The following is a 15,000-nucleotide window of genomic DNA, read 5'->3' as shown; positions in this document are numbered from 1 at the left end:
TAAACCCAATCTGTTTCTGAGGGACATATTCATACAGCACGGAATGTTTTCACCCCAAATGGAGGTGAGCGATTGGTTAAAATTGCCGAAGTGCTCGAAATTAAAGTCGAAATATCTTACAACATATAGAATTTTCTCAATAAAGCCAAGAAAAAATGATGTTTTATAAACATATTCTACCAGTATACGAAGTTTAAAATTTTTTAGTTAACTAGAAATTGTGTTGAAAACTGCCGTTCAAAAGGAAAAGATCCCTGCCTTGTTTTGATTGCTATACCTTGTAAATCGGGCGACCAGGTAGCGATTGGTACGTTTGTTAAAGTAACAAGTTTGCTTCAAACCAACAGGTACTCGGTTTCGTATCACTGTTTACCATATTACTCTTAAAATAGTATTTACAATAGCGTCGGGTGAACGTCGTGCGTGAAACTGGACTGGGGTGAAGTTAACAGTTCAGTTCTCATTGTGCAAATAATGTTGCAATCATTTGTTGGTGGTGAGTTAGCTGCTATTTCTAGTAATATAGTTAGTACCAGTGGAACGCTGAGGTCGATGTAATCGACTCGTCCCCTCCCCACAAATTTCAAGGCCTTTTGCCTTCAGTGGAAGGGATTATTTGGATCTTTTCCTTTTGAACAGCAGACAATTTCTAGTTAACTAAACACTTTAAAACTTCGTATACTGGTAGAATGTGTCAAAATAAAACATTTTTTTCTCTTGGCTTTCTTGAGAAAATTGTAATTTGTTTGTTTAACGTAGTTTAATTGCCGAAATGCTCGGATTTTCAGACGAAATATCTTTTCGCATACTGGTAGCATGTGTCAAAAGAAAACATTATTGTAAACAAAATTGTAATTCGTAACTTTAACGTAGTTTAATTCTACGAATTTTAACCAATGAAATCCTAGCATTCGAGCTCAAACCATTTGCTGCGTCTAAAAACTCACACACACACACGTCTTATTCATCCTTTCTCTCTTCTGTCTTCTACATGTGCTAGAAATAACAGCTATATCTCTCAAATCGATGAATTTCGTCGCCCAATAAAAATATTAACGATATATTTTGAATATTTTCTTTATTTTTTTTACCGAAAAGGCTTCTCTCATGGTTTTGAAGGGCCAGAAACAACAAAAACAAAAGAATAATACGCCTAAAGCGGTCTAAAAAATTGCGAAATATTTTTTCATAAAAGGATGCCCCAGCTTGTCGGAGGCTGTGATATAAACTGGGGAAAAAATCCTCGACACCAATGCATAATTGGTACTTAATTTATCGACCCCGAAACGATAAAACATTGACCCCCCCCCCTTCTGGTTTATTTACCTTTTGTGTAAATTTGTTGCGGCAAGGGGCAAAACACGAACGTGTATGTATGCTTGTGTGCGTATGTGTGTGTATGTATATCTCCGTTTGTATGTGTGTGTACGCTTATATATTAATTACTATGTGCTTGTGCAAATGTATATGCATGTGTTTGAGAGAGAGAGAGTGACAGAGAGTGTGTGTGCAAGAGTACGTGTGTATGTATCTGAATATGTGTCTGCTATGTTTCTTTATCAATATCGATAACGCAGCAAATGGTTTGAGCTCAATGCTGGGATTTCATTGGTTAAAATTCGAAGAATTAAACTACGTTAAAGTTACGAATTACAATTTTGTTTACAATAATGTTTTCTTTTGACACATTCTACCAGCATACGAAGTTTCAAATTTTTTAGATAACTAGAAAATTCGTCCATCAAAAAGAAAAGATCCCTACTTGGTTGATAGATAGGGAATGTCACTAGTTTTGTGCTCCCACATTGTGTTTGCAGCTATTCCACTTTGTTGTAGTAACGGGGAAATGCAGTTTCACCGTAACTGTGCTGGGCACCTGAGACTGGTGTGAGGGAGAGAGACAGAAACAGAACAGTATACTTAAAGTGGAGACCCGAATCGATTGCTTAGAAGTAAAAAGGGTCTCCTCTAAAGGCACAGAAGCTGGCAGGTGGTGGTGCGAAAGCGATGACGGGATTTGCAATGAGAAAGTAAAGAGGAAGGAAATGGAAGTCGACGGGGTTGAGGCGGGATCAAACGCTGACGGCGAGGAAGGTCTTTTTAGCAACGATAACTAACGGGAAAACCCGCTGAGATGATGAAAAAAAAAATATAGGGGAGAGGGTGTAATAACATATCTGACATTATTATTTATTTGTATCTCCCGGGTGGGAGATGGGCTGAATCCTGGAAGCACTGCAATACCAGGCCAACCCGTGGCAAAGGCGGAGCAAGCCCCTAACACTTCGCCTCGTTCCAAAAATCAGTTTAATATCGATGGTCCCAGATAGGGACCGTATCAGATATTAAGCTGATAAGAACAGATACTACACTTTGATCTTAGCCAAAAGGCCGAGAAGCGATAAATTTTTGACTTTTTACCACAGACTATATTCACACAAGTTAATGTTACACCCACTGATGTGTAAATTATTTATTCCAATCACATTTAATTACCTGCTATATTGTAAAGATATTCAATCCTTACATTTTCTAGTTTAAAGTATTCTTAATATCTTTAAATCAATTATTTGTAAGTTTATATGGATATTGTATGTTGAATGGTAAATATAGGTTCTTATCATTATATAAAGTAAACGTCTAAGAGAAGTGACGTCACCAAGAGAGGGGTCAAGGCCAATCACTTATCAGCAGTGTGGGCTGTTGACTGGCTGCTGGGTAGCAGGTCACACTGACTGACCTCTGACCAGAGCGTTCAATCCTCGATTAGAGCATTATATTCAAACCATGTATATAGACCAATAACAAATGCATATATAAGCAATTAACATTGTCTTCGTCAACTTCGAATGCTTCAGTTTGGTTGCTACGTCTAGCACACTGGTTTTCAACCAGGGTTCCGCCAGTACAGTCCAGGGTTTCCGCAATAAGTTACAAAACTGCTAAAATCGGCAGTAATTTTTAATTCTCCTGTGCAGATATGAGTGATATGTCGCGGGAGTGGCTGTGTGGTAAGTAGCTTGCTAACCAACCACATGGTTCCGGGTTCAGTCCCACTGCGTGGCATCTTGGGCAAGTGTCTTCTGCTATAGCCCCGGGCCGACCAATGCCTTGTGAGTGGATTTGGTAGACGGAAACTGAAAGAAGCCCGTCGTATATATGTATATATATATATGTATGTGTGTGTGTCTGTGTCTGTGTTTGTCTCTCTAGCATTGCTTGACAACCGATGCTGGTGTGTTTATGTCCCCGTCACTTAGCGGTTCGGCAAAAGACACCGATAGAATAAGTACTGGGCTTATAAAGAATAAGTCCCGGGGTCGATTTGCTCGACTAAAGGCGGTACTCCAGCATGGCCGCAGTCAAATGACTGAAACAAGTAAAAGAGTATGTGAGCCAGTGGAATGTTTCCTTGGGGTTCTGCTCCAACAAAAAGTTTGAAAAGCACTGGTCTAGCAAATCGAACGATCACGTACTGGTTGGTTCGTTGCTAAAGTGAGAAGTTTACTTCAAACCAAGAGGTTCCATTGGATGTACCACAGGCAAGGAGTACGAGGACAGCAAGGATTAACTTTTTGGCTGCGACGGGGAACTGGAGTGGATTACCGGAGTGGCGGAATTGTGTTGCCGTGAATTGAACTGTCTCCCTTCGTTCTTTCTCTCTGCTCTGTCTTTCTGTTCTTTTTATGTATTTTTTATTGAATGTGGGATGACGTCAGCAGCTGGGTGCGTTGACCGGAAGCTGGGGCGACCGGAAGCTGGGGCAACCGGAAGGGGAGCTGTCAGGCGTGCGCAGGCAGCTGTGAATTGGGCTTTTCCAGCGTGGGTCGTCCGGGTGACAAGACGTATGAGGACGGTCGCTAAGGGTTTGGGTGAGCAGCTGCTATCATTAGTGTTCAGGTCGGGGCTGTGTCGAAGGATTAGTTACCACAGAAGGGTCTCCATCACGAGGAAGAAAAGGTAGGTGCCTTTATATTGACCGGAAGCTGGGGCAACCGGAAGAGGCAGCTGTCAGGCGTGCGCAGGCAGCGGTGAATTGGGCCTTTCCAGCGTGGGTCGTCCGGGTGACAAGACGTGTGAGGACGGTCGCTAAGGGTTTGGGTGAGCAGCTGCTGTCTTTAGTGTTCAGGTCGGGGCTGTGTCGAAGGAATAGTTACCACAGAAGGGTCTCCATCACAAGGAAGAGTTGGTAGGTGCCGTTATATTCAAATCGCGCACACACCACATTGAACATTTTTGAACTTTGTGTTGGAAACTTTCTTTGTGTTTGCAAGGATGGCAACAGAGAAAAACACTGTACTAGAGTGGGAAATTTTGCCCCCTAGGCAGTGGATAAAGGACCGTAATGAGAGAATGGCGGTGTTGAGGACATATTCCAAGTCCCTCGACACCATCACTGTGTTCTCTCGGGTTGAAATAGAGAAAGAGTTGGCATAATGTCTGCCAACTATCAAGTTTATTGCAAGGGGTGCCAAATTTGCAACAGTGTGGGTGCTGTTTGACACCCCTGAGGAGGCTCGCATCTTCACTAGTCAGCCCCTGGAAGGGGGTAAAAAATTTTGTTTCTCCCCACATATCGAGGGAGGAAATTGACAAGAGCCTGGGTGTGTGGGTTGCCACCCGGAATAGACCCCGAGTGGATAGAGGATACTATCCGCCGGGATCTGGGTAGCAGCGGAACCAGGCTCTTAAATGCTAAAACGTTTCCTGTGGCTGATTGGGTGGGGTCGAAAGTAATTTTGACACTATGGACCCAATCAGCCAAAGATCTGGTTTTTCCAGATTTCTTAAAGATGGCCGGTTCTAGGTATCCGGTGATTCTTGATGGAGCCTCCCCCCCAAGTGTCACCTGTGCCTGGAATCGGGCCACATATAGAAGAACTGCCCCAAGAACCAAGCAAGGGCATAAAAGGACAACTATGGTAACTCACCAACGAAGCATTTGTTTCTTTACCCCCTCTCTCACTGGCTCACCTTATTTTCTCTTACAACATCACCCAATTTCTATCTGTAACTAGCAGTATCGACCGGCGTTGCTCGGGTTTGTAAGGGAAATAACTATATAAGTATTTTTAGAGAGTTACTTCCCTTATATAACCCGAGCAAAATTCATCGTAGACGCGCGCTAATACCCAGAAGGGCTCGATATGAATGACGACTATAAGATACCCGCTTTTGGTTAAACTGCACCGCAAAATGTGGGAGTAGTTAGGAATCTAAATCGGAGGAGACAGAGTCTCACACACACAACTTGAATTTCATATATAAAGATTACTACAACACAATGACGAGAGCACGAACACAAACTATACAAGGAAAACCTACGACATCTATCTTCACTTTGCATGCTTTATGATTTCATCACCTGCCTCTCGAGGCAAGGTATTTTAACGGTAAAATAAATATTTTTTTACAACTTCAATCACCGTTCTTTCATCTTTACATAATGACAATCAACGAACCAATCCTTACAAACTGATTATGACTCTGACGTTCCATACTATTGTTTACAAATTGTTGACTCAACCATTACACTAATAAACTTCTACCATTACATATATATATATATATATATATATATATATATATATATATATATATATATATTATATATATATATATATATTAGAAGAAATGAGGTAATCAGAAGATCGGATGGTTTATATTTACAGATATTTATTTATATATTACATTTTTTATATATATATCATATCATTTAGATCATTAGCACTTTCTCCCATTTTCAAATCAAAATAATTCCTTTGTGGGGAATTTTAATCATTTTATAGAGTTTCGTAGTGGTGGGGAGGAACACTACGAAACTCTATAAAATGATTAAAATTCCCCACAAAGGAATTATTTTGATTTGAAAACCCCACTAGAATGGGAGAAAGCGCTAATGATCTAAACGATATGATATATATGTAAAAAATGTGATATATAAATAAATATCTGTAAATATAAACCATCCGATCTTCTGATTACCTCATTTCTTCTAATATATAATACCTGTACATCATCTCTAAACCTTCCAATATATATATATATATATATATATATATACATATATATATATATATATATATATATATATATATATATATATATATATATATACTAGCAGAATTGCCCGGCAATGCTCGGGGCTGAATTGCTTGAAAGTACTGTTAATGATTACACTGAATTATGATGATTATTCAGGCAAATATTGATATAAGTTTACGGTGGGAGATAAGGACTTAACGATCAAACGTGTGCTATTGCATTGTTTTGGGGGAACCAAATTTCTTATGAGCATTATAGGGGCACCAACTTTAAGTTTGAGAATGTGTGGTGGTAGTCCGGGGGGCTCAAAGGAATTGAGTACCTGTATTGGATAGTTGATGACGTCCTCTGGGTCAGGAGTTGTATCGATAGACTTATATACATAGACATCCCCAGGAATGAGTTTTAGCATTTCATCATTAATATGGTGAACAGTTTTATTCCTCGCGGCCAGAATAGCCCTTTGGCCAATCCAATCCATATTCTGATAATTAGCTTGTAGATCTGAGAACACTGCATCTCTGAGATCAGAAGGTGTTTTAACAATGGTACAAATGGAATCGATGGCAATATTACCATTTTCATCCCCTGGTATTTTGCCATCGCCAAGTGCAAGGAGGGTGTGAGAAAATGCTGCTAATGTGATATTACGTCGCATATGAGCACGCATATTGGTGTGAAGTTGAGAGTCTTCACCAGTGGCCACAACGTGGATGACTTAAGACACGCACTTACTGCATCAGTTCTAGTCCCTTTGGGAATAACGGGAAGTGTTTGTCGGAAGTCCCCTGAAAGAAGTGTTATGCCTCCCATGGGAGCTGAAGAGTGTTTGATGTCTCTGAGAGATCTATCTAGTGCCTCAAGAGTACCTCTGTGGGCCATCGTGCATTCATCCCAAACGATAAGCTTGCATCGTCTGAAGACTTCTGCCTGATCGGAGCTGTTACTGATGTTGCAAGTTGGTGTCTCAGTCTTCGCTAAGTCAAGTGGAGTGAGCTGTCCTGCCGCCTGGCAACAAAGTAGCCGCAGTTCCAGATGATGCAACAGCTAGGGCAATGCCTTGTGTTCGCCTAATCTCAGCCAATATTAATTTGTTGACAAAAGTTTTCCCAGTGCCCCCAGGAGCGTCCAGGAAAAAAATTCCCCATAGCTTTGGTCCGGACTGAATTAACAACGGAGTTGTAAGCGAACTTGTGTTCTGGAAGGAGCTTTGGCTCATTTTCGGCTATGTACTCGGCAAGCTCGTCAACATTAAAACGTCTCACGCAGCAAATGTGAAGACAGAGTGTTTGTGCCTTCCCGGTTTGTTGAAGGTAGGCCATAGACCGGCAAGACACTAACACCCATATCAAGTACAGTATCTTCGAACGTAGTTTGTTACCACACAGCCACACCTGCCCCTATGTATGTGTGTGTGTGTGTGCGCGCGCGTGTGTGTATGGGTAGATATATTATGCATGTATATATGTTGAACTCAGAACGTAACGGCAGACGAAATACCTATTTCTTTATTGCCCACAAGGGGCTAAACATAGAGGAGACAAACATGGACAGACATAGGTATTAAGTCGATTATATCGACCCCAGTGCGTAACTGCTACTTAATTTATCGACCCCGGTAGGATGAAAGGCAAAGTCGACCTCGGCGGAATTTGAACTCAGGACGTAGCGGCAGACGAAATACCACTAAGCATTTCATCCGACGTGCTAACGTTTCTGCCACCTCGTGTGTGTGTTTTATCGAAATTGCCATTAAATTCGATAGGGAAAGAAGTATATGAAACATGTTGGTTAATAAATTTTGTTGAACGAGTACCATCCGCTTTGTGTGTCATCTATCCAAGCCGAATACGTGCATGATGCTAACTGCCTGAACCAAGATCTTTTCGGATCGCAATGTTCTATTATACACACACACACACACATACCTGCGTATACATACATACACACACACATGCATGCATACACACATGCATGCATACACACATACACACATACATACATACACACATACAAACATAACATACATACACACATACATACATACATACAAACATACATACATACATACATACATACATACACAAACACATACATACATACATACATACATACACACACACACGCACATACATACATACATACACACATACATACATACGTACATACATACGTACATACATACATACACACACACACACATACATACATACATACATACACACACACACATACATACATACGTACATACATACGTACATACATACATACACACACACACATACATACATACATACATACATACACACACACATACACACACACACATACATACACACACACATACATACAGGCGTATAACAGAAATGTCACTTCTACGCATGCGCCACAAGAGAACTCACTCCGATTCCGTTCCTTCGTTATTCCTGTCTTACGTCAGATATTTCCCACATCCCTGATGCGGTCGAATCCATCATTCTCCTCCTTTATAAAACATCTCCGTAAGTATTCGATAATGAAACTATTTATACCCGTTAATATTGTACGTTTTCGTCGGCATTAACCGATTCCTCCCCACCACCAATGCCTCGACGGAACACATTCTTTAATGTTGTCCCTTATTCATCGATATTGATTCTGTTTTCTAATCAATTCCTGAAATCAGTGATTTTTTTGTTTTTCGGCGATCCTTCGGTATAAGTACCGCAAGTGGCTTTGTTTACATTTCTGAAGATAACAGAAACCCTTTTCTCCCACCCCTAACCCTAACCCTAACAGGCGATCTTTCGTCTCTAGTAGACCTTTCCTTCGATTTCCGTAAAAAAAAATTTATTTTTTTTACATATGGGCTTGCGGGAACTTTTGAAGTAATGAGAGCGAAAGAGACACATTACTCTCTCTGTCTCTTCACACACACTAACAGAAGCACTTCACTTACACAACATACTTTCTGTCTCTCACACCCCATCAAACACACACACACACATGTACATCAATGCTTCCCCTGGACGGTAACTTCAAAAGAACTTCCCTCGTCATACAATCGCTTTCTCTTAGTCTCTTTTGCTCTCATTACTTCAAAAGTTCCCGCAAGCCCATATGTAAAAAAAAAAAATTTTTAACGGAAATCGACGGAAAGGTCTACTAGAGACGAAAGATCGCCTTTTTTTTTTTTTCGGTGATCCTTCGGTATAAGTACCGTAAGTGGCTTTGTTTACATTTCTGAAGATAACAGAAACCCTTTTCTCCCACCCCTACCCCTAACACAAACCCTAACCCTAACCCTAACCCTATATATATATATATAAAAAAAACACTTTCTTGAAATGTACCCGGTACCTATACCGAAGTTACGCGTTTTTTTCTTTTTCTTTTCGATCTTTTACTTGTTTCAGTCATTTTGCACTGCGGCCATGCTAGGACCCAGCCTTGAAAGGTTTAGTCGAACAAATTGACCCCCAGGACTTATTTTATAAAGCCTGATACTTATTCTATCGGTAATTTTTGCCGAGGGGACGTAAACACGCCAACGCTGGTTGCCCAGCGATGGTGGGGGACAAACATTAACACAAAGACATACACATACATATAGTAATATAAATATATATACGACGGACTTCTTTCGGTTTCCGTCTACCAAATCCACTCGGAAGATTTTGGTAGGCCCCAGGCTATAATAGAAGATACTTGCCCAAGGTGCCATGCAGTGGGACTGAACTCGTAACGATGTGGTTGGGAAGCAAGCTTCTTACCACACAGCCACCCTGAAACTAATTTACACAAGATCTCTAAAATCCCTATCTGATTCTTTTACTTTTACTTGTTTCAGTCATTTGACTGCGGCCATGCTGGAGCACTGCCTTTAGTCGAGCAAATCGACCCCCAGGACTTATTCTTTGTAAGCCTAGTACTTATTCTATCGGTGTCTTTTGCCGAACCACTAAGTTACGGGGACGTAAACACACCAGCATCGGTTGTCAAGCGTTGTTGGGAGCGGCGACAAACACAGACACACACACATACCAGTTTCCGTCTACCAAATCCACTCACAAGGCTTTGGTCGGCCCGAGGCTATAGTAGAAGACACTTGCCCAAGGTGCCACACAGTGGGACTGAACCCGGAAACAGCCACTCCTACGCCACCGGAGACAACGTTGGATAAGTTCATTAATTCCATTAAAAAATAATATCGCTAAAATGTAATATCGTTGCATCTCTACTATTTAAATATTTTTCATGTCTTATACTTTTGTTTCATTCTTATTTCAGCTTATCAAATGACATTTGTGATGAAAGAATTGTTTACATGAGATACAACATCAGTATTTAACATCTTTTGAAGATTAAAAGAAAATGTTTACAAGAGGTGATATGATCCAGATTATATAAACCTGTGATGAATTACAGTAAAATATTTCTTTTGAACAGAGGTTAATATCGACATTTTTCTTGGAATGTTTAGATGAAACATTAAGCTTGGAAAACATTGGCAAAGAAGTTTTTAGCTGCTTCAGATATCAACAAAGATCAGAGTTGATGAAAATGTCTTACAGAAGTGATCTGATCCAGATTATATAAACCTGTGATGAATTACAGTAAAATATTTCTTTTGAACAGAGGTTAATAACAACATTTTTCTTGGAATGTTTAGATGAAACATTAAGGTTGGAAAACATTGGCAAAGAAGTTTTTAGCTGCTTCAGATATCAACAAAGATCAGAGTTGATGAAAATGTCTTACAGAAGTGATCTGATCCAGATTATATAAACCTGTGATGAATTACAGTAAAATATTTCTTTTGAACAGAGGTTAATAACAACATTTTTCTTGGAATGTTTAGATGAAACATTAAGCTTGGACACATTGGCAAAGAAGTTTTTAGCTGCTTCAAATATCAACAAAGATCAGAGTTGATGGAAATATAGTTGTAGAAACATTTGTTAAAAGAATAGATATATAACTGAAAAGAAAAAAAGAATTAACGATCCATGTTTTAATGAGAGTAGAAAAATTATGGAAAATACATTATGTGAGAAGAAAGATGGATTTAAAACAAAATGTAAAACTATTAATTTTCCTGATGATATAAAGAAAGAGAGAAAGAAAACACCTTATGAATGTGACATCTGTGGTAAATCATTCTCTGACAAATGGCTTCTCACTAATCACAAACGTATTCACACAGGAGAGAAACCATATCACTGCGATATCTGTGGTAAATCATTCTCTCAAAGTAGTTACTTGATCGTCCATGTACGTATTCATACTGGAGAGAAACCATATCACTGTGATATCTGTAGTAAGTCATTCTCTGATAAAGGGGCTCTCACTAATCACAAACGTATTCACACAGGAGAGAGACCACATCATTGCGATATCTGTGGTAAATCATTCTCCCAAAGGAGTAACTTAATTGTTCACATACGTATTCATACAGGGGAGAAGCCGTTTCACTGTGATATCTGTGGTAAATCTTTCTCCGTCGGAAGCAGCTTAACTAAACACAAACGCATTCATACAGGAGAGAAACCATTCCGCTGCGATGTCTGCGATAAGTCTTTTTCTGGGAGTAGTGATTTGACTCTTCATAAACGCTTTCATACAGGGGATAAACCATATCAGTGTGATATCTGTGGTAAATCCTTCTCACAAAATACACACTTAACTGAACACAGACGTATTCACACAGGAGAAAAGCCATACCAATGTGATATCTGTGGTAAATCATTCTCAGAAAGTAGTCCCTTAACTCTTCATAAACGCATTCACACAGGGGAGAAACCATATCACTGTGATATCTGTGGTAAATCATTCTCCCGAAGTAGTGAACTATCTAGTCACAAACGTATTCATACAGGGGAGAAACTATATCTCTGTGATATTTGTGGTAAATCTTTCTCTCACTCAAATACTCTAACTACTCACAAATATATTCATTCTGGAGAGAGACCGTATCACTGTGATATCTGTGGTAAATCATCCTCAACATCTGGTCAATTTGCTATTCATAAACGTCTCCATACAGGAGAGAAGCCATATAACTGTAATATCTGTGGTAAATCATTCTCCAAGTCTGCTCAATTCGCTATGCACGAGTGTATGCATACAGAAGAAAAACCATATCACTGACAACTGTAGTAAATGCTTCTCTAAAGAAGGCCTCTTAACCCTTTCGTTACTGTATTTATTTTGAGATGCTCTGTGTTTCTTTCAATTACTTTAAATATAACAAAGAATTTAGTAAAATAACTTAGTTATCATTCAACTAGTGTTAAGAACATAAATTGTGACTAAGGTTTGGTGGAAGATTTTAATTCAAAACTTTTGAAAACAAGACATTTGTACTGCAGAGCCAGAGGTGGTTTCAGCCAGTTTGGTATTGAAAGGTTTAAGGAGTTGAAATTTGTTTTAAGTAAAGTAATGCTTAAGAAGAATATTTGAATGAAGATAGAGTATTAAAAAAGGTAAATATATGCAATTCAGGAAAAGTTAAAGTGGGCAGGTCGTGCAATTTGGATAACACCATTTAAAGATGGCTTTGTAATATTGGCTTAACCCTTTCGTTACTGTATTTCTGTTGAGATGCTCTGTGTTTCTTTTAATTACTTTAAATATAACAAAGAATTTAGTAAAACAACTTAGTTATCATTAAGCTAGTGTTAGGAACATAAATTGTGACTAAGGTTTGGTGGAAGATTTTAATTCAGAATTTACAAAAACAAGACATTTATACTACAGAGCCAGAGCTGGTTTCAACCGGGTTGGTATTGAAATGGTTAAAAACACCTCTACATTTGGGTAGATGGACATTAGAAGCAGTTGAAAGGGTGTGGATTGAAGGAAATTTAGGCTATTATTTCTAGCATATAGAGTGACCACATTGAGGTCTCCTTCTCAGGTCTTCTGCTGATTATTTCTCTTCTTAACCCTTTTGTTACCATATTCTGTTGAGATGCTCTGTGTTTCTTTCAATTACTTCAAATATAACAAAGAATTTAGTAAAATAACTTAGTTATCATTAAGCTAGTGTTAGGAACATAAACTGTGACTAAATTTTGGTAGAAAATTTTAATTCAGAACTTATGAAAACAAGACATTTGTACTACAAAGACAGAAGTGGTTTCAACCAGGCTGGTATCAAAAGGGTTAAGAATTGTTTCTCTATTATATATTTCAACCCTTTTGTACCATATTTATTTTGAGATGCTCTGTGTTTCTTTCAATTACTTTAAATATAACAAAGAATTTAGTAAAATAACTTAGTAAAGTCATTCAGCTAGTGTTAGGAACATATATTGTGACTAAGGTTTGGTGGAAGATTTTAATTCAGAATTTATGAAAACAAAACACTTGTACTCAGAGCCATGCCGGTTTCAGCCGGGTTCATAATGAAAGGGTTAATTACACATACATGTACTAATACAGAGCAGTGACTGTCTCATTGTTGATGTCCATCATCATCGTCATCTAACATCTGTTTTCCATGCTGGCATGGGTTGGACGGCTTAAAAGGAACTGGCAAGAACAGGGGCTGCACCAGGCTCCATAGTCTATGTTAGTTTGATTTCTATGGCTGCTGCAAAGTGGTTAACATTAGCATGAGCATTGGTGCCACATGAAAAGCATCCAGTATATTCTGTGAAGTGGTTGGTGTTAGGAAGGGCTTCAAGCTGTAGAAACCATGCCAAGACAGACATGGGGTCTGAACAGCCCTTCGGCTGGTCGACTGTCAAACCGTCCAACTCATGCTTGCATGGAAAATAGATGTTAAATAAGGATGATGATGATCATTATCATAGATGTTAAATAAGATGTTAAATAGATGTTAAATAAGGATGATAATTATCATCATCATCCTCCAATCAGAAAATCCCTGCAAAAGTTGACACTGCAGCCTGGCATAGTGCTGGGGCTCACCTGATCCTGTCAAACAGTCCAGCCCTTGCCAGCATGGAAAGTGGGCATCAAATTGATGACGATATAGTACTTACAAAAAAGGTGGCGAGCTGGCAGAAACGTTAGCACGCCAGGCGAAATGCTTAGTGGTATTTCGTCTGCCGTTACGTTGTGAGTTCAAATTCTGCCGAGGTCGACTTTGCCTTTCATCCTTTCGGGGTCGATAAATTAAGTACCAGTTTCGCACTGGGGTCGATGTAATCAACTTAAAACCTATGTCTGTCTTTGTTTGTCCCCTCTATGTTTATCCCCTTGTGGGTAATAAAGAAATAGGTATTTCGTCTGCGTTATGTTGTGAGTTCAAATTCTGCTGAGGTCAACTTTGCCTTTCATCCTTTCGGGGTCGATAAATTAAGTACCAGTTACGCACTGGGGTCGATGTAATCGACTTAAAACCTATGTCTGTCCTTGTTTGTCCCCTCTGTGTTTAGCCCCTTGTGGGTAATAAAGAAATAGATATAGTACTTACAAAATGTCTAGTTATACCAAGGTTAAAAATATTAATCTTAATCAGCAATTCATTAAAATTCATCTTAAAAGATAAATATGATATATAACAATAAGCATGGCTCAGTGGTTAGAGCATTGAGCTTACAATTATGAGGTTGTGAGTTCGATTCCTGAACAGACTGTGTGTTGTGTTATTAAGGAAGATATTTTATTTCACGTTGCTCCAGTTTTATTTAGTTGTAGCAATGGGTTGTGGCATCACTGGTGCCTAGTTCTACCAGCCTTTGCCTTTCTTTTTGACAACATCAGTGGCATGGAAAGGGGAGACTAGTATGCATGGGTGATGGTTTTCCACAAATAACTTTGCCTGGACTTGTGCCTCGAAGTGGAACTTTCTATGTGCAATCCCATGGTCATTTGCGACTAAAGTGGGGTCTTTACTAACCACAAAACCCTTTCTTTTAATATTTAATTTATCTCCCAACATAAAACTACCTTTGCTTCTAAGGAACCTTATTCATGCCAGATGCACAGTAACTTTACTAGTGC

At 39.2% G+C, this 15,000-nt stretch overlaps 1 protein-coding gene and 1 non-coding gene across 2 annotated transcripts in view; one reads left to right on the top strand and one right to left on the bottom strand.

Moving 5' to 3' along the window:
* LOC115226500 (zinc finger protein 729-like) overlaps nucleotides 1–15,000 on the top strand; it is a 66,710-nt gene that overhangs the window by 17,349 nt on the left and 34,361 nt on the right. The window contains exon 2 of the mRNA XM_036515169.1: nucleotides 11,137–12,171. Within this exon, the coding sequence (XP_036371062.1) occupies nucleotides 11,137–12,171 (1,035 nt within the window). The remainder of the gene's footprint in view (nucleotides 1–11,136; nucleotides 12,172–15,000) is intronic.
* LOC115226818 lies at nucleotides 2,210–2,403 on the bottom strand. The gene has a single exon (XR_003883031.1). It is a non-coding gene; the product is annotated as a U2 spliceosomal RNA (small nuclear RNA).

The sequence above is a fragment of the Octopus sinensis genome, linkage group LG30 (assembly GCF_006345805.1).
Source record: "Octopus sinensis linkage group LG30, ASM634580v1, whole genome shotgun sequence".
Classification (NCBI taxonomy): Eukaryota; Metazoa; Mollusca; class Cephalopoda; order Octopoda; family Octopodidae; genus Octopus; species Octopus sinensis.
The sequence above is the reverse complement of the archived record's forward strand: the minus strand, read 5'-3'. Positions and strand labels throughout refer to the sequence as shown.